This window comes from Python bivittatus, unplaced genomic scaffold (assembly GCF_059951505.1).
Source record: "Python bivittatus isolate LINGU-HERP-01145 unplaced genomic scaffold, Pbiv_v1 ctg000160_np1212, whole genome shotgun sequence".
Lineage (NCBI taxonomy): Eukaryota > Metazoa > Chordata > Lepidosauria > Squamata > Pythonidae > Python > Python bivittatus.
Genome location: NW_028277076.1, coordinates 8,298,406 through 8,325,987, shown reverse-complemented (window position 1 = coordinate 8,325,987; position 27,582 = coordinate 8,298,406). Strand labels below are relative to the sequence as shown.

Here is a 27,582-nt window from a genome sequence, read left to right as displayed (position 1 = left end):
GTAGTCAAAGATGGGCCGGACTCTGGTTTTGGACGCAGAGAAGGGTGAAGAATTTTACCCCGCAAAAAAATTAAGAACTTTCCCTCTCCTTTCCTTTTCAGCAAAAATTAACGCTAAAAACCATCTCCTGTGAACATTTTTAGCACCAAGCGCTGTTTATTCTGTTGCAAGTGTATAGGTGCACAATTTATAATTGTCCCCCCCCTTTTCTACACTAGTAAATCCACACAGATGTGCACACAACTGTAGTTAAGGTCTTTGCTCGCTTTCAAATGGAAGCACTTTATTGATTGAATTCTGTCGCCAGAAATAAATGAGACAAAACACTTAGAACTTGGATTTCTTTACACCTTTCGAGCTATGAAATCATACATACACATACATTTAAGTTGCCACCAAAACCTACATAAAAGAATCCAGTGCCTAAATACACAGAAATAACCATTAAAAAAAAGTGCTTGACGTTTTATGTTAAAATATAATTTGGCGGGTTTTTGTTTTTTTCCTTTAAATCTTTTTGACACTTCAAGCATGAGAGGAGGAATGGAAAATACGCAGCAGAACTTTTGAAAAATACTCAGCATTAAAACACAGTTTTTCAGTAAATATTTTTTTTTTCCTCTTGTCTATTTACAGATGGTAAGAAAGGGCATTAGCAAGTGGGGAGGATGGGTTTAGAGGCAAGGGAAAATCCCTCTGTTTAGTTTGATCGTAAGCAAGGAGGGAAACCTTTTTAGAAACCGGTTGTGTTATTCATATCTACTTCATGTTCATACCTCTAAAGCCCTGCGTTAAAATTTCATGCATGCTTTTTAGCATAGATGGAACTTTCCATATATATTTTTCTTCTCATATAGGGGTTTCTGGGGTAAAATAGAGGGGTTTCTAAGGTTTCTTATATAGGGGTTTCTGTACCTGGGGTTTCCAGGGTGGAGGGGCAGTATTCTGAATCAGGAAGATTGTTTCCAAAGCACGTCTCTCTAACTTTATTTTTGCCCATCACACTTTACGATCTGTACGGAATAAAATCTCAAAACACGTCTTCCAAGTCAAAACTCACGTTGGGATTCAAAGGGATGGCTGTTTCGGCTCCGTGACTTCCAAAGTACGCTCAGCCATCGGGGGGGAGCTAACCTTGGGAAGCAAAGCCCCCTCCGAAATAGCAGGCCGGCAAAAATTAATTGAATTAAAACAATTCCCCGTCCATCTGTTTTCCTCTTCTGTGGCATTAAAAGCAAGAATTCCAAAGGGAATAAAGAAATAACCCTTGAGTCTTAGGCGTTAGGTCCTATTCCAGAGTTGAAAATGAAAGAGTTGGTAAATTTCCCTTCCTCTATATCTTAAACTCATCACGGGCCACTTCCACTTTTTCCAATTTTTTTTCCAAATTAAACACATGTCAAACCGAGGCTTGAAAAAAAGTTAAGCTAGACAGCAAATAACCTACTTGGCTGGTCCTTCCCCGATTTAATGACGCCACGGCTCAGTTTTATTTATTTTTTTCAGCCTTCGCACCAGGGCAGAAAAGGCGATTGAAATCATGCATCAGTTTTAATCTTGGCTTGTTGAATAAAACTGTGTTTGGCTGGGTTGGCCCAGTGCGCTAAATCAAAACCAAGCATGCCTGCAGATTGCTTGGGGCAATTTGCCACTCCCCTTGTGTTGAATATGGCAAGGCTTATCCCGGTCAGTGTTACTGCTCTGAAAAAAACATCTTTTTTCCCCCTTTCTTCTATTTGCTCAGGCACCTAGTCCGGAGTGAAAAACCTCAATTTCCTTCAAAATGACATTTGCTGGAGGAGAAGGGATAGGAGAAATGATCTCCCTCTCTAGATGCTCAAAATCTTTACTAGCATTTTTTTTAGAGTACTTCTCTTGTAAAAAAAAAGACTCAAGGTGGGTTGTCTTTCTGAAGACTTTGCTATTTAGGCAGAAATAACGCACCTCCTTTCTGGAGATCCACCAACACATGTTGTGGCCTCTGCTTGGACATTCCTGGTCAGGGGACAATACATGGTCCACCTCGATCTCAAATTTGGTGGTGCACCGAACATTATGCCCGTGAGAAGACGTCTCTTGCTCTCCCACCAAGGGTGTTTTTTTGAAAAAAGGGAACTTGCTCCCAAAAGAATCAAAAGCTGAAAGAGAAAGCAGAGGGAGATCATTCTCCAAGGCCCCTGATCTGGGAAAGGACGATGAGTTGGGGGCTTCCTTTCTACTAATGCAGGGTTCCTGTTTTAGGAAGCCACGGAGGCAGGAGACCCACCACCTTTCTGGGCTGCAGGGCAGAATTTCAGCTCATTTTACCTTTCAGCAGCGTAGCTGAGTCTTCTGAGGACCCCAACCACTGTCCCAAACTGCAGTAAAGCTTAACTCTGCTCGATGAAGGTTTGGGGGCAGCCTTGCCCACCAGGGCAACCATTTTGGGAAGAGGCCCCCTCTCCAAATTCTCCAGGTGCTTCCATGCCATCCCCAAACAGGCGGGTGCACAGAGTGCAGGTTGAGAGCTCACCTGGAGCAGGCCAAAGGCCAGTGAAGACTGGGCCCTCTTTTCCCAACCCCTGCCAGCAACTGATCCTCAAAGGTAGACTGTTCCCCAAAGGGGAGGCTCAATTTAGTGTCCTGGGCTAATAGCCACGCAGGGAGCAATCCTCAGCCAACACTGGCTGGCAATTCTAGGTGGCGTTCCTTAGCTCGCCGAGGGCTGTGGCACTCAAGTTTACTTTTCTCGCACTGGCTGGAAAAGAAGGGGCATTTTTATGGTGGGGATGTGGAAGGAGCTGCTAAAAGTCCCCCCTGAAATGACATCCACATCAGAGAGACCACAGCTGTTGCTGAAGCCTCTTGTATGCAAACAAGCAACGGCACTGGAGGCCAGTTCACTACATATCCCATCTGGCAAATGGACATCGATCATCAGCTCTTTTTAAACTACCAATCCGGAGGGCTGGCTGGGTGCATATTTCAGTTTCTGACGCTTCACTTCCCTGCTTTCCACCTTCTCCGCGGAAAAGCGCTGTTGACGAAAATGCAAGTTTTCTTGGCAATGCGTTACACGGGGCAACTCAAAAAAGTCTGGGAGGTTGAGTGCAGCAACTCCGTTTCAGCCTCTTTGGAGGGAGAATTGAGATTTCACCATCCTGGTTCCCGGAAGGATCGCTCTGTCCTTGAAATCTGGCTGTAGGCTCAGCTGGTTGATGTCGCAATGGGGGGTGCCCCAGGCCCCTCCTGGACCCCCAAACTGCAGAGCTTCCTGAGAAGAGCCAAGTTCAAAACCTACAGTCTCTTTTGCTCAGCTCAGCCACAGCCTTCTTTGTGAGTCTGCCAAGGGGCTTCCTTCTTTTGGAAAGGATTTGACGTCTTCTGGGGTGGGGAGGCACACGGACAAGGCTGAAACCCGTTTACTCGACGGTGTAGCCCCGAAATGGAATTAAAAACTGACCTACGTGACGCTGGGGTTGAAATCAAGAGCAGGCAGGAGGTCGGGAAGGGCAGGAATCACAGTGAATTTTTGCTGGGACGTGACGAGGAAAAGTGGAAATAAATAAATGTGGGAGTGGGCATGCGAGAAAAGCGGGTAGCTTTCGAGAGACAAAATGCAAAATAACTTAATAAATTAAAAGGGCAGGCAGAGCGGGTAAATTAAAGTGTGGGTCTTAAATGTGACGCAGGCAGGGCAAAACTGAGCAGGCAGGCAGAGAAGAGGAATAAACCAAGGTTTGCATGAAAGAGGCCGGCTTGCTAAAAGAATAGGAGTGAAATTGGAGCCATGCAGGCGGGCATATGGATCCATGGGGACCTCAGTGAGGCTTCTATTGGGTGCCAGTTGGCATCCAATGATTGACAAACCAGCATACCCCGGCCCAGCAGAGTCTCCCAGTTGGCAAAACCATACAGAAAGGTTCAAGGCCTTGGAACAGCCAAGCGGAGTGGGCAGACTTCACTCCCAGCATTCATCAGCCAACATCTGGCCCTGCTGGAAAATGCTGGGAGCTGAAGTCCCCCCCTCTGGAGGGCAGGCGGACTGGGGAAGGGGCAGATGGTTTTGAGGCCAGGATGCCTGGAACCGCTGAAGTGGTTTGAAAATGACTTTTCCCGGTTAGCACCAGAGACAGATTCAGGCCAGGAGTTCTGATGAGTTCTCAAGAGTTCTTCACATATGATGGGACCAAAAGTGCCCTACCTGATGGGAACAAGCCATTCAGCCTTGACACAGCTCTTCCACACACACTTTGTTGGGAGAAAGACCCACCAGAGACTTTGGGGCTCTCTTCTAGGTCAACATGCCTCCAAAAGCCTGCTGTGAATCATTCCAGTCAACTATCAGACAATGCCTTAGCTGACGCTGGAAAAAAGAAAAACCCTAATTATTAGTATGAGGGCTGCTCTGTAGTATTAACATGATCTGTTATCTTTAGGCACTTCTTTGAAAAGAGGAAAAACCCAGAATGGAAATCTGAATTCCTTCCTGCAGGTGAGCTGCAAACCAAGTCGTGAGTCCTTAGCAGAGGTGAGATTCGGAACTGAATCTGGTCTGGTGGACCGTCTTAGCAGCCCAAAGCCAGGACTCTGGACCTCTTTCTGCAGCTTCTTGGGTGTGGCATGACTGCTCGAACCCAAGACCAAACAGGCTGATTCTGAACGTGAGCAGCTTGATCAGGGCAAGGCAACCCCCTGTTCAATGCGAATGCTTTGCCAAGGAATTCCCAAACGCCGCAACTCCGTGGACACATCAGGCTAAGACTGTGTTTAAATATGCACTGGCTGAAACGATGGTTGGGGACACCCTTTGCACTGAACCATAGCTGGGTTCACATATCCACTAACCCCAGACCCAACCAAACCCTTAGTGCTTAGCTTATCCAGCAATGCATTCTCGTGGACTGGCTTGGAAGCAATTCGCGCTGTGCTGTGTGAGGGTAATTTGTGGCGAGGTCAAGGCCACCAAGGACCTACCCTTTGCCAAAAGAGGCATCTTCTCTGCCTCTCCATGAATCTCTGTCCTCCTTTCCAATGAAACTCCTCTGGATCTGGGTGTGATGGCGTGAGAAACACTGGGGTGCAAGTCACACACAAAACCACCACCCACCCAGCTGGAAAGGACGTCCTTTGCATTCTTTCCTTGGAGAAGCAGAAAGAGAAGACCTTGCCCAAACCCTATGAAAAGACTTCTCCAATCTAGTGTCCTCAAGAAGGGTTGAATATGGGCCACCCTACCCAACGTCATCTTCTCAACATGGCCAAGAGGCCCTACAGTCCCCAAACAGGACACCTTTCCTTCTTGTACTTTAAGCACCTTTTGAATCATTCCAATTCCTCAATTTTCTTCTCAAACAATAAAAACAGGGTGCAAAGCCACCCCACTAGCTTAAGTCCAATAGTTAGATTTGCTCGATTTTTTTTTTTTAACTATTCCAGTGCTTAGGCCCAACAGCCACAGAGTTAGCTGTGAACTGAACCTAAGACATCAGACTTAATCTCAAATCCTAAATTCAATGCTATCTAGCAATGAGACCATCCATCTAACAGCTTGGCTAGAACCTCACCTTGGTTTTGAAGACCCCAGCTAGGAAAGTATTTCTCCACCTCCATTTCTCATCTGCCATGTGGGAACAACTGTTCGCAAAATCCTCTGAGAAACTGGGATGAGGAGAAAAGGGGTGAGGAAGGGTTCGCTGATCAAATTTGCTTCCATCCATTTTCGGGAGAAGAAATGGGCCCCACAGATTGAGTCTGGTCACCGGGTGCTTTGGTGGAAATTGCTCGAACCCAGCCAAGGGGTGAACAAAGACAGGTTAGTCAATGCAACAGCTGAAATGCAGGTGAACGTAAGAAGCAACTGAAGGATGAGCTGGAAGAACAGGTTTAGAGGGGTGTTTTAATTCTCCCTCCATAAGGGCTGCCTTCATTCCAAGCTTGCAAATGCCAGAAGTGGTTTTAAAAATGGGGCAGTTTTAAAAATAATAATAAAACCAGATCATCCGTTTCTCCTCCTGTGCCCAGCTTGCCCCGAAGCTCTCGAAAACAGCAATTGACTTTTTTTTTTTAGGAATCTAAAAAACAAAAAAACAGAAGTGGGGGGAAGAAATGTAGTTAGGTACCAATTGATTAGGGACAAATGGGGAGAAAGCTATTCAAGATTGGCAGAACAACTATCTTACAAAACTACTGCAGAAATCAGTTAAGATGATGAAGGGATTAACCTCCTTTCTGGTTTCTTTGGACGAAGCATCTGGTGAAGGCATTGATTTATATCTGTAATGGTCTGTGGGAACGACCTTGGGAGACAGGAGGAAGAGCTGCAGACTGGACAACCAGCATGGAAAGGGTGTCTCAGCCTACAGAAGGAAAAGGGGTGTGGGAAGGATCTCAGAAGGGACCCTCCTAGTTTTCCAGAGAGTAAAAGGAGAGGAGGGGAGAAATACTTTCAGTCTTGCAAGAATCTGTCGATGTAACCTGACTAGAGAGATAGAACTAGAATTTATTTATTTATTTATTTAGTAAACTTGTCCCTGCCCATCTCCCCACAATGGGGGACTCTGGGCGGCTTACATCAAATTAAAATCATAAATACATGATCAAAAGTTATAAATTCCTGGTTGGGCTCCTTGTCTGGACGACCTCGCAGGGCTAACAATTTAGAAAGTGGTCAGCTGTAAAAGGGCTTCTCTCTCCTCCCTTTCCTTCCACCAGTCCTAGATTCTGGCTGCTTTCACACAAGGCATGGAGCCTGATTCTCAGTTCAGCCCTTTTCTGGCTTTGCACCTGATGTGGGAACCCTAAACTAAGGCATTCATGAAACATATCGACCCCCCGGTTGCTCCCTGAACTTTGCATGTTGTAGGATGGCAGACACGGGTTCACAACTGCCCTGATTAAGCTGGAGTGTGTGAACACAAGCTTTGGGTTAGAGAACTGAAGGGAGCCCCGCTGATATCGGTGGGTGCAAATTTTGACACTCCCTTCCTTGGGTCTCACTTTGCTTGTTTCTTCAAGGTTGTGCTGGGGTGGGGAGGAAAATATATTTTCAGAGGGAAGGGAGGGGTGACTAATTCTCCACTGCATCTCTGTGGTAGGCTATGTCGGCGGGCTTATGGGGCAGATGGCAGGAAAGGGCCAAATTCTGGCTCAGAAACCAAGTTTAACATCCTACGTTTCATCAATAGAAATCCAAAGCAAGGATAGGATGCTAAAAAAAAGGCTCTTTTGCCTAAAGAATACACATGGAAATATTGCACTAACCTCCTTGCTCTAGAGCTGTGTTTCTCAACCTCGGCAACTTGAAGAGGTGCGGACTTCAACTCCCAGAATCCCCCAGCCAGCATGCTGGCTGGGGGATTCTGGGAGTTGAAGTCCACACCTCCATTTTCCTGAGATAAACGCTGCTCTAGAGAGCACCATTGGGAAAAGACTCAGTTCAGCCATCTTGCTAAGTCTTTGCTTAACTGCAGCTCATTGGCGGAGTTCACCCATGGCAGTAACCCATAAACCATGGTTTGCAAGCCAGAATCGTTGGTTTTATGCCAGAGGCTAAGCTGAACCAACCAGATTCTGGTCCCCCAGCACTTCCCACAACTACAGTTCTGAATTTTATTTTTTTTTGGACGCTTGGCAAAGGGAGGGTATTGGGCCTTTACTTCCATGGCAAAACAAATGAATAAACATAGAGAAAATGTAAGCCACGTTACCTTTGGCATTCTTCTCCAGAAAGACTTCAACGTAGGAGGTGGGGACGTAGCCTTCCTCATCCTCGTTCCTCCGGATCCGTGTCCATCCGTCGCCTTTGTCTTCCTCTATGACGTAGAGGGTTTCTCCTTCCGTCACGGAAATGGTTCCTTCATTCTGCCCTGGAAGGGAGAAGACGGGGTGGATTAGCGCCCCGTTTCCAAGACGGATCTCTGCACTGACAAGCCTTAATGTCAGAGGTGGACACTGCATTTCCTCTTTTAGGACTTCCGTGGCTGGAATCATGGCCTGCTTTCCTGGGATCTGAGTTTCCTAAACGAGGCCAGTCCTGTTTGATGGTGTCCAGTTTTGACGTGTTTCAGGTCTCAGAAGGGCAAAGCAGCAACTGGGGATGCCTCCAATTCTTGGCCATCGTGGGCAGAAAGGTCAGAGAACCACCAAAGGAAAGGATCTCAAAAGACGCTCTGGATTTCTGGCCATCAAAAATCCTTCAAGAAGCATCGCACTTGCTCCATCACTTCCAGTAGACTTAGCACGCCAACCTTTCCAAAAAACATTCCTAAATTCAGCTCACATCCTCTGCCCCAGGGCTAGCCCCTGCCCCTAAGGAAGCAGAAGATTACAGCACTTGCCATAAATCATGATCTGCTGCACCAACAAGGTCAGATCCTTACCCCATCCTAAGCTAACACCAACCAAGCTACTTTAAGGTGTCGTGGAATGGGGAAACCCAGCTCGACTTTTCCTTCTCACACCAAGAGTGCTCCATCCAGAAGCACCAGAGGTACGAGGCCTATAACCTTTCCCTGGTCCTCCCACCGCCATGACCAAGAGGAAGACATGACTTGGGGCCAGGATATTTGAAGGACCGCCTTTTCCCAGTTTCATCTGCCCGACCCACCAGATCGGGTAGCAGGGTATGTTACGGGTCCCCACTATTAAGGAGGTCCATCTAGTAGGACTGAGAAGAAGGGCCTTCTCTGTGGTGGCTCCCTCCCTGTGGAACGTCATCCCCACAGAGATAAGACTGGCCCCCACCTTGATACTCTTCTGCAAGGCCCTGAAGACATGGCTTTGCCGGCAGGTTTGGGGATCCCAGGTCAATACGGAGCCCATCAAATGGCTAGTGTGAATGTGTGGTTGCCACGAGGGGGGTGGGGGGTACAGTGGGTTTTGTATTTGGGATTTTTATTTCCGTAAGCCGCCTGGAGTCACCGTGAGTGAGTTGGGCGGCCGTATAAATTGCTTAAATAAATAAAGTAAAGACATAAAGATATCCAGATTTAGGAGGTTGAACCCCCGTCTCCGCCCGAGGTCCGGCACGTGGGAGAATCCCTGGCCAGAAGCGGCTCGGTCCTGCTGGGAGAATTTGGCCCTTACCCTCGAAGGTGTACAGAGCCTTGCACGTGCCGATGGTGGGCAAGGGTTCTTCATCGTCAAATTCGTCGTCAAATTCGGTCGTCGGCGTTTTCATCTCACTCTCCTGGCTTGGCTCCTCTGTGTAACCGCCATCGGGACTGCTCAAGACAGGAAAAAGGAGAAAAAACGCAACCACTATAGCAACCTGTCCGGTGGGCTGGGGAGAAAAGGGGGTGGGAAGGGGGGAGACGCTGCTCCCTGCCGCCTCTCCACCCCGGTCTCTGCTGCAGCGTCACTTCTGTGCTTGCCACATTTGTCCTCTGCTTTCTCGCGGGGGGTCTGGTGCCCGTTTGCCCTCTGGGCAACAAAATCCAAAATGCAGCTGGGTTCAGGGGACGTGCCCCATGCAAGCAGAGAAACTCTATTTCAGCTCCTGCCACCTGTGTCACGTGGCTTCCTCGGACCAACCACAACCCAACCCCTTTAGTGAGATCCGCCTGCGTGAGATTCAGAGATCTTGGGGGAATTTAAACAAGAAGGGGGAGCCAGGTTCAAATCCACTCTCAGCAATGGGAGCTCTCTAGGAGATTCTGGGCCAGTCCCTCTCAGCTCAGCCGACCTCTCAGGGTCGTTGTTACTGGAGGGGTAGAACTGGAGGAGAGAGCACTGGAAATCTCAAGAATCGATATGGATCAAAGCAAGGTGGTGGTTGCACTGGCTTTGGCACTGCAATTTTGCAAGGTTGGCACTAAGATGGGACGGTGCCAGACCTTTGCAATCCAGATATTCCCCAGCACAATACAGGTACTGTACCTCTCTCGGTCCTGGACGCAGTTGTTGACGGTCAAGGTGTTGTTCTGCGGCTCGTACGCTCCACTCTGGCGGCGCATCACCTCTGTCCGTACAGGTAACCGACCTTCCACCTCTGCTAACCAACTCTGGAGCAGAGGAGGATGGAAAATGAGGGACTGTAATGGTCTGTGGGAATGACCGTGGGAGACAGGAGGAAGAGCCGCAGACTGGACAACTGGCATGGAAAGGGTGTCTCAGCCCCCAGAAGGAAAAGGGGTGTGGGAAGCGTCTCAGAAGGGACCCTCCCTAGTTTTCCAGAGAGTAAAAGGAGAGGGAGGGAGAAGGGCTCTGTCATGGTCCCTGGGAATGACCTTGGGAGACAGGAGGAAGAGCCACAGACTGGACAACCAGCATGGAAAAGGTGTCTCAGCCCACAGAAGGAAAAGGGGTGAGGGAAGCGTCTCAGAAGGGACCCTCCCTAGTTTTCCAGGGAGTAAAAGGAAAGGAGGGGAGAAATCTTGCAAGAAGAGTCTCCCTGTCTTCCTCCCTGGGTAATCCCCCATCTTCAAAAGTGGGTTCCCATAAGAGGGACTTTGCACAAATCTCTGGAATCGCCTCCCCACTTTAGGCGCCCGACCAAACCATCCCATTTTCCTTTCGAGGGCTTCGAGGGCCACTTAACTGTCTTGGCTGGTCCTGCATTTTCAGTTTAACTATGGTTTCTCGTGGTTTTACTTTCCAGTGTTTTTATTTGCTGCTTTGTGGTCATGTTGCTAGTTGATCACAGGGTTCAACAACCAGGCGGCCTCCAAAGGTCTGTGGAGTCCAACAGTTGAAGCCCAACAGGTAAAGCAGTTCCCCAATATGATGCTCACCTCGATGTGTTGGGACTACAGTTCCCAGAGTCCCCAGCAGACTGTATGGACTGGGAATTTTGGAATCCAGGAAGGCTGCTCTAACTCAGTATTTCTCAACCTCAGCAACTTTCAGATGTGTGGACTCCAGTTCCCAGAATTCCCCAGCCATACATCCTAAAGCATGCTAGCTGGGGAATTCTGGGAATTGAAGTCTACATGTCTTAAAGTTGCTGAGGTTGAGAAACACTGCTCTAACTGATGTTTAGTTAACCCCCTACCTCAAATTTTTGTACTTCCAGCCGCAGCTTCTCCAGGTTGTGTCCGAGTTCAGCTAACTTAATGTCCACACTAGCTGCGTCCCCCATTTGGGGGTTCTTGATGTAGACATCCTTCATTTTCGTTAAGGCCTCTCTGTAAAGGAAGAGGGAACAACCATCATCTGCCAGGAACTTAAACCACCACCAGCATCTTTTCAGGACTTGGGAGTGGGCAGGCAAGGTCTGGCCAGCTGGCTGAAAAGTATTAAGAGAACCATCATGTGCGCACACATGCACAGGCACAGAGTGGGGTGAAAGATGTACACGGTATGTTGTTGGTGCATTCTTCCTTTCCTATCTGCTTTCATTTTTCCCTTTCTCTAAAGAACTCAACTTCCCACCCAGGATCAAATGGCAATATATATTTTGAGCAATGTATGTTTTATCAGCGGGCTTTCGAATCCACATGTCTTTCCAGACCGCCAACACTGTGCAACTCTTGGATTAACTTTTTTTTTTTTCCTGCTAAGAAAAAGAGGGAAACAGTGGGGAAAGACTTACAGTCATCTTTCTTAACACTCCCCGCCCCCCCCCCTTGAGGAAAAGTAAATGAGACAGAAAAATGGCAGAATATAATTCATTTCTGGGAGCACCCACAGAGAAAGATTAAGCAATCCAGCTGTATTCATCCAAGCGGAATGCCACCTTCTCCAATGTGCTGCATTCGGAAGAGTTTGACTACAAATCCCATTCTCTCCTGCCAGCCATCCTAACTAGAGGATGGTGAGAGTTGCAGTCCAACACTTCCTGTGGCTATCTGGCTGAGAAGGACTTTTTTGATGAAAGCTGATTTTGGCAACTGCCTGGAATCACAAGTGATTCTTCCCAAACCTGATTCTCACAGAGTTTTCTTTAACAAGATTTATTGTGATGAAACGGGATGGCACTGCAGGAATTCAGCAGCTGAACTAGTTCAGTTTAGAGCCAACTGATATCTCCATGAGCTTAGGGTGGAGACTGTTTAGAAGTAAAATAACAGTTTTCTTATGAACTAGCAAACAGGCAGATCTCTCCGCCCACAATGGGAAACTTTCCTGCTGACTGTTTATAGAATGGTCTCTAAAACCTTTGTCAGTTTGGGAACCGGCTTTTTGCATTTATTCTGCAAAAACACAGTCAGGACAAAGCATTCTGCGTTTGTATGTTGGCTAGTCCTACCTTTGATCCAACTCTTTCTGAATATCCTTGTTGAGTTCATCCACCTTTTGTTGGAGTTTCTTTCTTCTTTGCTCTGGGGGAAGATTGCTGAAATCTTCTGGGCCACCTCCCTGAAGGTTGCAGGAAGCCGAAAAAGGGGAAGAAGAGGAAACTGAACTCTTAAGAAATCTCTCAGTCACAATGAACATCCCAGGAACACCCCCACTAGGAGCCTAAAATGTACTGAAGGACATGGCAGATTTTTATTTACACCACAAATACTAACTCTTCCATTTTAGGCTGCTACTATTTTTACGCAAGAAGGTGTAATGGTCTGTGGAAATGACCTTGGGAGACAGCGAGAAAACCCGCAGACTAGATAACCATCAGATAAGAGGCAGCCGAGTCTGCAGAAGGAATGGGGCCTTGGCAAACGTCTCAGAAGGGACCCCATGCCATGCCCCCATTCCTGCTGCGGGCTCAGCCGCCTCTTATCTGTCTGTTGCCTAGCTTGCGTCTCTTCCTCCTGTCTCCCAAGGTCATTCTCGCATACCAATACAGAGGGAGATCTTTGAGCAAGAGATTAAAGCAGTTAAATAGGTTGGCTACGAAGTATATAAATCTGGCACCCTGAATTGACTTCAGTGATCACAATCCTGGATCAACATTGCTGAAAATTATGACAGGTGGCATCCAACACAGCTGGAAGATGCCAAGTTGGAGAAGGTGTATCTTCTCGCCTGGTTTTCACCTGCCAAAGTTTTTTGGAGCCATTCGAAACTCATCAAGATCTGTCTGTCAATGGAGAGATGATAGCAGAGTGGAAGAAACGTGGTGCCAGATCTACATATCCATGTACAGTCTTCCTTTAGAAGAAGTATTAGAAACGGGCACACTTTGAAGGATGTTAGTGCTAGAGTTCTAAGACTGCGTGTGCAGATTGAGAGTCCCACCCATCACAACGGCAGCCAGTTGGCCACGCTGACCATTATTTCTTCCAGCTTCAATTGCTGACGGGCTGTCGGGTGTGAGGCTGCAACTGTGGGTCTACAATAGAGCCGGGCAAATGTTGAAAGTGAAGAAAATGTGCTACTCTGCTATTAAAGCAGCTTACGTTTCTCAGGCTGGCATAGGCTGGGTTTGCGCAAGACCAGAATGCTTCTGAATCATTTCCAAACCCTTGTCTATGACAGCAACAAGTCTAGCGTTCTCACTAACAGCCTTTTCCTTAGAGATCCCTAGAGATCCGCATCCTGTTCCTTAGAGATCCTTTTCCTTAGTGATCCGCATCCTAAGCCCACCCTTGCTAACTCAACATCGCGCCGTGCCTGAATAGCGGTATTCTGACTATCAAAAGCTATCGAAAGGGGTTGCCTTCACTGACTTAAATACAATTTTTTAGGATATGGATTGGCTGTTGGACAGCCAGGAACGTGTATTTCCCGCTCTCTCTTCTAAGATACAAGCCTCTCTCTGAAAAAATCAGGAGCATCTTTCCTGACTGGTTTTATGAAAAGGCTTAAGCTTTTGTGAACCTTCATCAGATACTCAGGGTGGCCAGACCAATGTAGGATTTAAATTAGGAGGAGGTGGGGGGAGAAAAGGAAGAGAAAACAGGTTGGTTATGTTCTATGCATCTGAGGAAGGGAGCTGCCTCTCACAAAAGCGTATGCCTTTTAATCCAACGTGTCAGTCAGAAAAAATGCTACCAGATTTCTGAATTTTTCGCCAGCGTAAACTAATTCGGCTCTCCTCTCACGACACCTCGCTCGGGGACTCTCCGAACGACGGCTTGGAGCTGGTCTTCATGAACGCAGCTGTTTAAAGGAGGGAGAGGTGGAAGCACAATGAAATTTACAAGCCATCCGTGTCAGATTAAGCAGGAAATTAGTTCTTTTCTGGAATGGGAAGATCAGCATGAGGTTGATGAAAAACACGGGCTGGGGGTAAGATTTGGCCATTCTGGTGCCCTTTTGCAAACTCTAGCGGAAGAAGATTTTGGAGTTCTGGGCAAGATATATTTATTTTGCTTTCCCCCTCCTTTCCTGAATGCTTTATCCCACACTGAAAAGAAATCAGTTTGTCATTTAATATTCTTTTATCATCCGTCCATTGAAAGGAAGAATGTCACCCTGGGGCTGAACTCGCGTATTGCTTTGAATTCTCTTACACAGCATTGCGGCCTTCTGGCGAGAAAGAAAAGTGTGGAGGGGGGGTCTCTTGAGTTGAGGATTGCTCTGGCTGATAAGCTCATCTAACAAATGCAACAGAGGCTTAAAGTGAAGCAGAGCGGTTGATTTCCAGGTCATCCGCAACTGCCATCAATTGATGAGCCACTTAATCAACTGTCTGCATGAGTTTTAGTTGATTGATCTATCAACACCCTAAGCGGTGTGTGATTCATCCGGAAAGATAGCGTTATCCAAACAGCTCCAACCCGGACAAAATTGAAAAAAAATAGTGCCAAACCTAACCCACCAACTTATTCACCATGACCTTTTGAGCTAGCCTCCTCTTTGAGACAGAACATAGGATTACCATCCATAAAAAGTCCCTTTCCACCAGCCCCAGTTTTCGAAATGAAATGGAGTTATTGTTTTAAACGTCTTGGTTACGGTTTGCTGGGACCAGATGACAAGGCATTAGTCTGTCTGAGAAGTTCTTGCTGTCAAGGCTGAAAAACATAGTTTGCTAGCAAACCAAGAAAAATAAGTATCTCGCACAGAAACAAGCATCTGTGGTGTCCAGTTATGAAGATCATGAAAGAGGTTGCTAAGGTTGAACTCAACGAAAGACAGAGAAGGATCCCCAAAGGTTTACGGCAAGGATGGTCAACCTATACATTCTGGGGACCCTCTGATGGTGAAGGGTCCAAGATGATATTGTTCAGAGGAGGGATTTCAGTCCCTTAACCGAGACTTTCCATCCTGCGGTGAAGAACTTCTCCAACCCAGAGGTCTACTACATATATCAGCCTTGGTCCATCCAGAAGCTTCACGCTGCCTGCCGGCCAGCCCCAACAGGCTGATATACCGTTCCATAGGCATCAAATATGGAGGTTCTCCTGTGCCTTTCAGATAGGAAGAGAACCTTTAAGCAGTGAAAGTCGCATTGTAATTTCATTTGGGAAAAAAAATAGCAGATGGATGTTTTCAGTAGCCGGTCAGTTTGGGGTAATGACCAATTCCTTTCCAGCTTGGGGCTAGGATAGCAAACCTTTAACGAACACAACATTCTTGGAACTTGCAAAGAATCCTGTGCAACCCAAAAACTTGCTATCCTGTCTCTCCCTTAATTTGGGAACATCATCATCATCATCATCATCATCATCATCATTATTATTTTTTTTTTTAACAAGACATTGATGACCTGAATTGGGTGGAGTTTTCTCTGTTGTTTATTGAGTTCAATACTTCCAACCCTTTCTTCTGTTTCCTTCACTCTCTCCATCTAGGGTTGGAGAGAAGCATCTTTTTAATCCAAGTCCAATTATTTTAAGACGCATTCTGTCAGTTCAGAAGGGCAAGCCTTTTGACCACGTTTTTACAGCCTCAACCACAACACTTTCTTAAATACCTCTAATTAAGAGGAAATACTACAGTTACAAGTTAATTTTTAGTCGTTCATTAGCAGCATTCAAATCGGATCACCTCCATTAGATTCCAGACCTGCATATTCAAAGTTATCTGATAAATGCCAAAACAAAAGGAAAACACACAGACACACACAAACACACACGAAGGAAAAAAAAAAGGGGGGAAAAAGTCAATTTTCAACGCGGCTGTTTTGATCAGCTGCAAGTCACACACATATAAAATGGTGATTTTAAAATATTTGTGGCGGGATGGTGCTTACCAGCTTCAGGGAAAGCTTCGCGTTAAAATGGAGAAGTATTTTTGGGGGGGAGGGAGAGAAAAAAGAGAGAGAGAGAAAAGAAAAGTGCGTATCAGAAGGAGAAGACAAGTTCCAAACGGGTTCTAACAAAAGGGTGCAAATGAACGCGACACACGCACAGACTCTGCTCGGCTTGCGCAAATGGACACTGCTTTTCACACATCTTTGCAAACGTTCACGAGATGGGAAGGGGGCAAGAAATACTGTGGAACCGTGGCCTTGGCCTCCCACCCGAAGACACAAATTTGAGTTTTGCTCCTGCCTCTTCCGTTCTAACCAGCCGCTACAAAAAGGTGATGGGAGAGTTTATGACAGTGTTCCTCAACCTCCGCGACTTTAAGCCGTGTGGACTTCAACTCCCAGAATTCCCCAGCCAGCTGTGCTGGCTGGGGAATTCTGGGAGTTGAAGTCCACACGGCTTAAAGTTGCGGAGGTTGAGGAACACTGGTTTGTGATAATGCAAAGCCGACTCATTCTGGTTTAGTCTCTAACTTTACGCCAACTTTATTTTGGGGGGAAGTTGGCCGTGGGAGCTGTTGAATTCCCTCTCTTTCTGCCTGGAAGCTTAAAAAAAAAGTTAAGTTTAGGGAATTAAACATTGTGCCCTCTCCTATTCCTTCCAACTTCCTAAAGCGTGTAGCTTCCAGGCAGAAAGAGAGGGAATTCAACCTCTCGCCGTCGCCTATTCTTTCCAACTTCCTGTAGGATATTATTCTGCATATTTCCAGTTTGGGGATCGAGGCATTCAAAACGGGGGTTTGGTGCACACTAGGAATCAAGCAACAGCTTTAAACTCTTCTCACACAACAGAGTTGTCGTTCTGAACCCACGATCCTCCCAGATGCTAAACAAGGATGCAAACAAGATTTTTTCAAATTTATTTCCAGCCAAACGACCCCAGTAGCAGATACGAGCTAAACGTTTGCCATTCGATGGAACCAATAAAATAAATGGATCGGGATTACATCAAGCCCTTAAAACTCAACCTTATCGATGTGTGGCTGAAGACCTTGTTTTTAGAGCCCGCGTGAAAAACGGGGCTGCAGCCACTGTAATTTTAGGATTCTGATCGGCGAGTAACATTTGAACAGATGCAGAAGCCTCTCTTCCTGCCCTGGATTTTAAAATAGGCCAGATAATATCCTGTCAAAAAGTCTGAAAATAAATGTGGACAGTAAACTAAACTCTAAAAATAAATACAGCTTTTCTCTGCGTGTAATGAGCTAGCACATCAGTGTCGTTTAATTTGCCCAAGTGTATCAGCAAAAACAGACCGAGCTGGAAAGCTGCATTTTTTTCCCAATGGTTTCTTTTAAAAAAAAAAATGAAATCAATCTGTCTCAGGAGAACGCTGACGTGAGAGACCGACAGAGCCAACAGCTTTCCTCTTATGCTGAAAGGCTAGTCATCTACCTGCAGGGATTTAAGCAGCTTTGGGAAATAAGAATTTCCTTCCCGCTCTCTGGAACGGCCCAGACGATTTGGGCTGCAGGGAAAACTCGCAACCCCGTCTCTTTTTTCCACCGTTCATCCAAACTCTGCCTTGTGCACGCACATCTTTTTTGCCAGATGTGGCAGGAAATGAACAGAAGGGACGGGCGGTGAACAAGGGAAGAATTAAATTATCTTTCTCTGTATTTATTCCTTCTCGGTGGTCGGGTTGGCTGGCAAGCCTTTTATTACGCTTACCGACGGGGGTTTACCTGTCTTGCACGCTAGCAGGGCGTCTGCCCGAGTGTGAAAAGGAAAGCTGATGCACAATTGTGGTGAAGTTGGGGTGAACGCCGCCTTCCCCAACCCAGGACTACAACTCCCATCATCTCCACCAGCGGGGCCATGGTTTAGAGCACCTAGGGCACTACTACCCAACCCATCGGCTTTTATTAAACTTGAACCTGTCGGAAAAAATGCTCCTGAGCTCCGTCGCTTTCAGGCTCGCCAACGTAATTCTCTTCCCCATAATGCAAATCAGGTGGGGGGGAAATGCGCATCGTGCCACGTCTCTCTGGAGTTATGAGCAAGCTTGCACTAAAATTGCAAAGAGCAGGGAGAAAAGGAAGTAATAAAGGGTTTTTTTCCCCCCACCCTTACATTGCCCATGCTGGAAGGACTCTTAAAATCACAGTGGAACTTGAAAAAAAAATGGATTCGTTGAATTGCGCCTTTTGAATATTATACGGTGGCAGTGAGTTCCGCATGCTGACTTGCACCGAAAAACTTCTTTTTTCTTTTTGCAATTCGCTTGCAGAACTCACGGCTGCAAGGTAAGAAGGGGGCTGCTGGCTTTGGGGACAAACCAGTGCAATTGGAGTATGCCTTTTGTTTTAAAAATCTAAAACGAGGTGAGAACGCTTCGTTTAATCCCAAAGCAGTATTTCTCAACCTTGGCCGTTTTAGGATGTGTGGACTTCAACTCCCAGCTGTGCTGGCTGGGGAATTCTGGGAGTTGAAGTCCACACATCCTAAAACGGCCAAGGTTGAGAAACACTGCTCTAAATTTTTTTGCCTCTTTTGCCTAGGGAACAATTCCTGAATATTTCCATCAAGGTCTCCTCCTTTGCTTTCTACACTTAACCAGCATTTAGACCTAGAACTCCAGTTCGATCTGCAGCTTTCCCCACCTTCAGTTCCTAAAAGCGCCCATTAAAACAGCCGTGTAGGTAAAAAAAACAGTTTGGTGTAATGGGGAAGTGCCGGACTCGGAACTGGGAGAATGGGAGTTGTAGTCCCCCCCAGGCCAGGAAGAGTTACGCCAATCACTTTCTTTCAGCTCAGCCCACCTTCCAGGGTTGTCGCTGTAGGGGAAAATAGGAGGAGGGGGCGTTGTGTACGCTGGGTGGAGTTGTGCAAAATAAAGGGGGCACGTCAATCTAAACCTGATTTCCAACACTGGCTGGCAGCTGCAACGTGGGCTTATAAAGTTTCCCCCAGACTTACCTGAACGCAAAGGTGGAATCTCTCTGCAAAATGCAGTTTAGCGGGTGCACGCAGCGGCATTTTGCATCGAAACTAAAATTAAACCAAACGCCTTGCGGAAGAGGGAAGTGCGAGAATCCCCTTCGGTCGGTTCCCCCTTGCTCACCGCCTCCCCGGCCCGCCAAATCCGGGCTGCTCCTTTGCTTTCTCACCCTCATTTCAAACATTTCTGTGAACTTCCACAAAGACATAAGGCTACACATCTCCAAAACGCTGGCATGCAGGCTATAAAAACTACGAGGGACGGGTGCCGGAGTAAACCGACATCCCTACAAGAAGCGTGCGCTATGAGTAAAAGCTGGTCACTCTCTAGAGAGAAAGCTACAGATCTACCATCCAACAAGGGAATTGTTGAACCGTAAATTCAATATATGCTAAGGGCCAGACCACACGTATATACAGCGTATCTACAGCTTACAACATGGGGCGGGGGGAGAAGGGGAGGAAGGGTGAAATAAGGGAGAACAAAATGGTTTTGTGTTGCAGGGTTTTTTTCCTGATTTTGGCACTTTTGCCTCTGCCAACATGACTGCCCCAAAGGTTCCACAAAATCGTCGGAAAGCTTGGCACCAGGGGTGCGGGCCAGGGATTCTTCAATAAAGAAATACAGCCTCCAAACTACCTGATGGGGCCGAAGGCAAAAATACTACGCCGTTATCAAGTTTTTTTTAAAGAAAGGCTCCTGTGGAATTTTCCTGACTTTGAATCGATTTAAAAACAAAACGGTTGGATTACTATAAAAAAATAATAATAATAAAGTTTCATTCTGGGGTTGTGGCCGTTGTTAATTGTCAGGGTTTTTAACTTTAACTTTCTGGGTTTTTCACCAGCGTGCAAAAGAAACTCCTTTCGTTCTCTTAGCTGTAGGGCACCTTAACTCTCTGGTTACAAGCCAACCTGATCACCTATCGAGACTCGGGGGCTGTGTTTGCGAATGGGGTTCAACCAGGCGAACGATCCTGGGCTTAAACTTGGTTTGTTTGATGATGTGGCGTGTTTCTTGATGGCGTAAATTGGCTTAAACCCAACCAGATTAGCAGGTTTAGGGTTTAATGTCTCGGGCGAGGCCAAAAATCCAGCAGCTGAGTTAAATGGCTTGCGCGGACCCAGACAAAGTAGGCTGGTGCAAAAGTTGTCAAACTATTACACAACTTTCCAGAAAACACGAAAAACCTACACGCTTATTTCCAATCTATTCTTCCACTTGATGTGGTGAGGGGCCAATGACCCACTCAAAAAATCAACTGGGAGGGGAAAAAAACTAGTGGGGGGTGTTGCTGAATGCAAAAGTAGGTGAATTTTGCAACGTCTTCCTTCTTTTAGGCTCTGATCTTTCAGCCTAATTGGCTGGGGATGCTGGGAGTTGTAGTCTGTGCACATCTGGATAGCCCCAGGTTGGGGGAAGCTGTGTTTGAAGCCCTGCGTTCAAAGCCTACGTTCGCTGTCTGGAGCTGGGGGGGAAAAATTCTTTGCCTCGTGCAAAATGGAAGCAACGGTGAGTTCGTAAAGATGCTGTTGCAAAAAAAAATCAGGGCTGTACTTTAAAAATATCACGGGCTCGATTCAAACTAAGCTAGGTAGTTTAAGCTGCACGGATAGCCGTGGAAAATCTAAACTAACACTGACCTGAAGCTGATCTAAAATCTTCAAAGAGGGCTTAAAATATTTCAGTTCTTCCGTTGCAGAATTGGGTTCCTTCCTTGTTGCAATTCAAATGAATGGGGGGAAAAAAACATTTTCGAGCCTTTTTGTAAGGAAGAACAAGCAAAATGGATAGTAAATGGGATAACTGGCTGGACGTGCCAAAATGAAGGAGGCTGGCTTTATTTTTCTGACGGAAAACGCCTTGCCAGACCTTGTGGTCTTTTTAAATCGTTCAATTAATCAGAGGTCCTCGCAGGGCGTAGCAAAATCAGCTACGCAGGGCTGATTCCTCGAAGGAGCCACCAAATCCCGGGATTTGTAGATCTGACTGAAAAGTCGGGGGGAAAAAAGCTAGAAGACAATTTAGTTCTGCTCCTTAAAAAAATGACATGGGCTCGTCTAGACCAGTGTCTCTCAACCTTGGGAACTTTAAGATGTGTGGACTTCAACTCCCAGAATTCCCCAGCCAGCATGGCTGGCTGGGGAATTCTGGGAGTTGAAGTCCACACATCTTAAAGTTCCCAAGGTTGGGAAACACTGCTCTGGGTGGTCACAAGGAGTCCAGCTATAAAATTCAATAAAGCCTATAAAATTCAATCACACCATTTCGAACCCCATCCCCAATAGTTTATTTAGTCCATTCGTTTTTTCCAACCGGATTTCTTCCAGCAGCGTCTGGCCGTTTGCTATCGATTCGCGGGTGGCGGCGGGAGCTCTGATTCCCCATAAATTCCGTTTCTTGGACATTGAACGAAGAGCAAAACTGTCTGGGGCACATGTTGCCAGGAGGGTGCTAAAGAGACCCTTTGCGGGGAGCAAATGGAGGGGAAGCTGCAAGCAACGACGAGCACACGCAGCGCATGGAAAAGCCAGCAGATCTCGGTGTCACTAGATCGTCACAAACCACGACTCTCGTTTGCAGCGAGCAAGAGGGCGGTTTCCGAACGGTTTGGCCAACGTGGATGGCGTGCCTTGGCCACGTTGATGTGCCGCGTGGGCACAAATCTTTCGGCACCGAACGGGGAGGCCCAGCCGCGCATCAGGCGCAGCGTGGGATCCTTTGGCACAAGGTGTCCCCCCCCACCTCCAATTTTGTCGGCTTGGGTGGGGATCACGAGCCAGACCGCACGGCCAGCTGCAGTGGGACCCCCTTGCATGGGCTTCTGCAGGAGGACAAGTCTACCAAAGAAATCGTCGAGTCGAAAAGCACGTTAAGAAAAATCGAAGTCCCAGGAGTGTGTTAGCTTGCAAAGCTTGTCCGAACCACCACCGAGGTGAGCTGGGCAATTCCCAGAGAGTTCAATTTAGGGCAAAACTCTTTTTGGGTTTCTGACATCCTTCTCTGCTCCCCCAAGCCTGCCATAGTCCATACTAGACTCTCTATAACAATGTTTCTCAACCTTGGCAACTTTAAGGTGTCTGGACTTCAACTCCCAGAATTCCCCAGCAGGAATTGTGGGAGTTGAAGTCCAGACACCTTAAAGTTGCCAAGGTTGAGAAACACTACTCTATAAGGTTTCCATTTCAGACACAGGGAAGCCTCTCTTTTCGGTTCACAACGTGCCCGGTTTGGCACGGGGTCATCTCAAGAATCTAGGCTCCACTTCCTTCTGCACTGAACACAGAATTCCCCCAAGAAACCCTGTTGATAAAGGAAAGATCTGCAACATAGGGCCATCGGAGACTCTTGGGTGGTGTGCCCACCAGACAGTGGGGGGGGATCCCATTCAGAGAAGTACGTGTGGTCACCACCTCGCTCAAACGCGTCATATTTCATTCGTCTGAATTAACGGGAGGCAAGACGATGGCGCACTGCTTATATCCCAATTTTTCAGCCCCATGGCATGAAATGAACGAGGTCAACCTCTAGGAGGAGGTTGGAAGGATCACGTTCAAAGTCTGGGGGGATCCTGAAGTCCTGGCTTTGAAGCCTCAGGTTGTGTGTAGGACCCCGCTTGGCCATCTGTTGTGTTCCAACTATATGGTGGCATTTGCTAAACTAACCTCAACGGCGTTGGGTCACTTCTGATTCGACAGGTTGTGGGAATCCAACCAGCGTCGACCGTAAGCAGTCCCATGTTTGCCTCTAAGCTACTATGCCAGCCCCAGGAATTGCAGGTGATTAATCCAGATGGAGGGTTTTTATTATTCATCCCAGCTTGCAAAAATGGCTTCTTCTCCAAGCAGTTCTAGACATCTGCAAAGCCCTTCAAAGGGAGTTCCACTGCAGCAGTCACGTTGGGTCTTTATCTGGCACGTTTGCTTTTTATCCCCCGTTCTTGAGAGTTGCTTCAATTTTCCATTTTTATTTTTTTTTAAACAAGACAGGGTGGGTGGAGGGAAGGTCCCCTTCCTTCAAGATTGGGTGTTTTCTGCAATCTCCGGATAGATCCGTGGTTGCTGGTTGTCAAACTGGATTTCACAGGGAAACCAACGTTCTCGCCCCCCCCCCTTGCAACGTTGCAAACGGGTCAGTGGTTGCGCCAACAACAGCCTAGGCCGTCCACACCATCCACGGGACTTACAATATACTCCCTAGCCTCGACGGCATAGGTGGGTCTGCCTAATCTCTTCTTCATGATCTCTTTGTGAAAGTACAAAGATTGAGACTGCTGTTGAGCCAGCAAAAGAAAATACACGCATTAAAAGAAAGGAGGAGGAGGAGGAGGAGGAGGGGGAAAAAAAGGTCTGCATTTACTCTTCCTACAGCAATAAAGGTTATCTCTAGCTAGCATGTCATTAAAAAAAGAAAGGTAATTTGAACTGGAAACCAGGCTAATTGGAAATCTCCTAAGAGGGTGCCCAGATTATGATCTAATGCAGTGTTTCTCAACCTTGGCAGCTTGAAGATGGGTGGACTTCAACTCCCAGAATTCCCCAGCTGCCTGGGGAATTCTGGGAGTTGAAGTCCACCCATCTTCAAGCTGCCAAGGTTGAGAAACACTGATCTAATGTCATGGAAGGACACTCAGAAGTCACACCCAAGCCTGGAAAACATAAAGGCTGGGTGCTTACGGGCGAAGGATTCCCCCCGGTAATTGTACTATGCTGTGGTGGAACGACTAAGTGGCCACACATCTCCAACTAAGCAGGGTTGGGACTTGGACAGGGGAAGGTGGACGGCCACCACAAAACACTTCTGTATGGATGCCAAGAGGTCTGTCACATCCCCAAGCAGGATGCCAGGAGACTTGACTTTTCAAGAGGTCATACTTAATGGCAGTTTGGCCTATTGGTGGGGTTGAAAAGGGGTTCAGCCAATCCACGGTGGTGTGGGTCTGTCCAGGGAGGACGAATGAAGCCTTAAATCCAACCTCTCGTAGAGAGATGTCCCCCCAGGTGGTAGCCCCAGGCGAATCTCGTTTGCAGAGTTGAGCCAGATTGGAATTTGGGCAGGGCAGTATCAGGAAGGCAGGTCTGAAAACTAGATTTTTTGCGGGGAGGGTGTTGAAATAGCATCACAGAGCTAGCAAAGGCTTGCTTAGAAGATTAGAGGGAGTCACCAGAAATCAATATTGCAGAGACTTCCTGCAGTATTGTTATAATGGTGGTTATAAATCAGGTGGCGTTGTATCTGATGGTCTAGACCAGGATTTCTCAACCTTGGCACCTGGAAGACGTGTGGACTTCAACTCCCAGAGTTCTCTGAGAGTTGAAGTCCACACGTCCAGTTGCCAAGGTTGAGAAACACTGGTCTAGAAGAACGGAAGAAATAAGAGCTAGCAGCTTCTGGCTGACCTTGGTTGATCTCAAAAAAAGCTAACCAGGTTAATCATCAGATGCTGTACATTATGTTGGAAAGTTGACAAAACTTCCAATCGGTTCCCAAGAGATCTCTACAGACGTTGCCCTCGAAGTCAGCAAAGGTTGAGAACTTGGGGACAGATTTCATCTCCTCTATTTATCCCACCCCAGGACCACCTTTGCCATTGCTCAGAAGTGTCGGCAACCCTTGATTTAACATGGCAAATGTTGGCAGGAACAAGCCAGCTTATTTGCAAACTGGTTGGTTCCTTCAAAAGCCCGGCCATGAGAAATCAGTCCATGGTCCACCTTTCCTGATGGTCTGGATAAACAAAAATGACTACCAAGATCCACCGAGAAATTTCACCAGAGAAAGGAGTTGGTGAAAGCTTGACGGGGATGGGAAAGGAGCCTGGTGCCAAGTCTGTAACCTGGCCCTCAGAAGACAGCTGAGAAAGGGAAGGGGGACACAGAGACCCCCCTCCCCATTAAGCATTTAATATGAGAAGCATCTTCTTCAGATGGAAAAAAAAATGCTTTAGATGCAGGTTCTGAACAAAAGTGTCGATCGTCCAGAACTCAAGCAGGAGTGGGCAGGGCAGACCCAGAGAAACAGCCAACCCCCCCCCCCCAAAACTAGCTAAAATTAACTAACTAAAAACTAAACCATCATTCACGCCGATTCCATGCAACGCTTCTAATCTGCTACATTGGGTGGTGCAAACCCAGTAAGGGCAAGGGATCACGGATTTGATCAGCAAATTGTGATTTAAGAACGGCACTGCATTTTTAAATTTCCCAATAGGTCACATTGGCCTTGATGAGTTTGGAATATCCACCTGACTGGTGGTCATCAGAAAAGGATCCAAATGCTCAGTTTGGTTCATTTTCATTGCTGCTCTGGGTTTTGTTTTGTTTTTTTAAATTATGGGCTGTGTTGTTCCAAGCTAGAGAACTGATGAATTAATCCAGGCATTGAGTTACGCATATTCTAAAAAAACTTCAGTATTTTTTAGAGCAGCGATGGGGAAAATCCCTCCATTAATAATAATAATTTAACAACTCTCCCATTAAGAAAACTAGCTTGGCAGTTTATTCCTTGATGGCTTAACTTTTTAGAGGCAGAGAGTTTGGGGGGGGGTTGGAGTTTTTTGGAGTTTTGGAGGGTTTTTCCCCCCCCAAACGCATTGAATTATCATCCATCCGATTTAAAAGTGGCAGATTTAAATAGCCTGTCCTAGGAAACGCCAGCTAGTGGTTTCATCCCAAGTGAGCGATGTCCATGTTAAATTTCCATTATGTATTTTCCAGCATGGGTGGGATTTCAGAGGGTGTGGAGAGATCTGAAGATCACACCATGACAAACCCCCCTTAGACACAGTTAATTTCACTTTTGTTCCTAAAATCTCCAAGTACCTACCGGATTTGGAACCCAGAGAAGGATAATCACGAGCTATTAATCTGCAAGCAGACGAGGACTGAAATAATGCTAAAATAATGTCCAAATCCCCAAAGCTGCAAAACGGAAGAAATTAATCTGTTTTTTAGGCATCGTGACAGGCGGATTGGAAGAGCATTACGGTGGGCGATCTCTACGGAGGAGGGCTATCTTCACTCATGAAACACAACCACCCGAAAAACCAAAAGTAAAATATGGTGAATGATCAAAAACACATTTCTGGATGCAAAACAGACAAGTTAATTGCATGGCAAGGCAGGGAGTCAATAACAACCACTGGAATGGAAACCACAAGCATGCGAAGTGAGAACCACTTCATGCTTCGCGCATCGTTGTCTGGGCAAAATCCCCCTCTGGGTGTTTTTTGTCCGGGCAGGAATGGTGATGAACGTTTCAGAGGGAAAAAAAGGGGGGAAACCCATCAGGTGGAAAGGAAATGATGGATCCAATCTAGTCGAGATCATGCATATTTGTTCTTGGAGTTTCCTAACCAAAAAAAAACACTTTTATATGTTGCAAAAAAGGAGAAAAAAAAAAAAGATTCAGGGAGAAAGGTAGGGTGGATGGGTGGAAGGAGTCCAAAACAGCATCTATTTCAGTGTTTTTCAACTTCGGGAACTTTAAGATGGGCGGACTTCAACTCCCAGAATTCCCCAGCCAGCATGGCTGGCTGGGGAATTCTGGGAGTTGAAGTCCGCCCATCTTAAAGTTCCCAAAGTTGAGAAACACTGATATATTCAGAGAGTGAGCTCCTCTCTCTGCATCTCTGCATGAGTCTGTTCTGAGCTGGCACCCTTACAGGCAGACTCTGATTCATCTCTGCCCCAATGCTACGGGGCCCGCTTGCAGAGTTATCCCACAATCCATGAACTGCTCTTCTAAGAGGTTAACTGCCGTATCTCTGCATGATCTACTGGCCAAGGCGTGTTTTCTTCCAGTCAATTATTCTGTGGAGTCTCTGCATTACATTCTGAGCTCTGAAATCACTCTGTTTCATGAACGTTTGGCTTGGTTTTAATATTCTCGCTGTTCCGGCCCCAGAAAAGAAGCAAACCAGGTGCAAAGAGAGATGAATTAAAGTGGAAGTGCAACCCTCGGATTTCCTGTATACAGGAAGTGTGTTGCTTTTTAACAAACGGTACAGGATCTTAAACAGCGGCCCTTCTCTTTGCAAACGTGGAAGGGAGGGAGGGAGGAAATAAAGGGGATGCAAATACTAAAAGGGAATTTAAAAATGCAGAAGTGAAACTGAGTTCACGGCGACGGTCGCTGGGGATTGTTTGGAGCCTAATCAAATCGTTCTAAGGTTTTGATCTGGATTTTGGCACAGGATTTCCAAACCACCAGTTACTGCTTAGGGTGAGGTGGTGATCCCTTAGGGCTTGCTTAAAAAAGAAAAAATCACAGCCCAAACTTATCCATGCTTCAGCATGAGATCTGAGCTGGAAACAGACCAGACCTGTTGTAGTCCTTTACCTTCTGGGGCTGCCCATTAACTTAAAAGAAGGATTAGACAAGTTATTGGGGGAAGTTACAGGGGTGCAAATCGCAGGGAGCAGAACGAGAGGCCGTCTTGCAAGGCTAACTGCGGGAAAACGTGAGCAGGAGGAACCTTACGCTTGGCTACCAGATTTTGATGCTGTGCGTCCAAAGAAAACATGGAAGCAACGGATGAGCGCAAGAGACCCGCAGACTCACTAGGAAAACCTTGGCGTTC

The 27,582-nt window shown here is 46.8% G+C and overlaps 1 protein-coding gene across 16 annotated transcripts in view; it reads right to left on the bottom strand.

The window, feature by feature from the left end:
• Positions 1–125: 125 nt before the first annotated feature.
• Positions 126–27,582, bottom strand: part of FNBP1 (formin binding protein 1) — a 105,894-nt gene continuing 78,437 nt past the window's right edge. For 3 of the 16 annotated variants that reach the window (XM_088147102.1, XM_088147105.1, XM_088147114.1), the window contains 8 exons: positions 16,004–16,018; positions 15,799–15,834; positions 12,170–12,279; positions 10,973–11,105; positions 9,859–9,983; positions 9,067–9,206; positions 7,689–7,847; positions 126–6,053 (listed from right to left, as the gene is read on the bottom strand). In XM_088147102.1, the coding sequence (XP_088003228.1) occupies positions 6,046–6,053; positions 7,689–7,847; positions 9,067–9,206; positions 9,859–9,983; positions 10,973–11,105; positions 12,170–12,279; positions 15,799–15,834; positions 16,004–16,018 (726 nt within the window). In that variant the 3' untranslated portion in view covers positions 126–6,045. The remainder of the gene's footprint in view (positions 6,054–7,688; positions 7,848–9,066; positions 9,207–9,858; positions 9,984–10,972; positions 11,106–12,169; positions 12,280–15,798; positions 15,835–16,003; positions 16,019–27,582) is intronic. The other 13 variants (XM_088147107.1, XM_088147110.1, XM_088147116.1 and 10 more) reach the window with 6 other exon arrangements.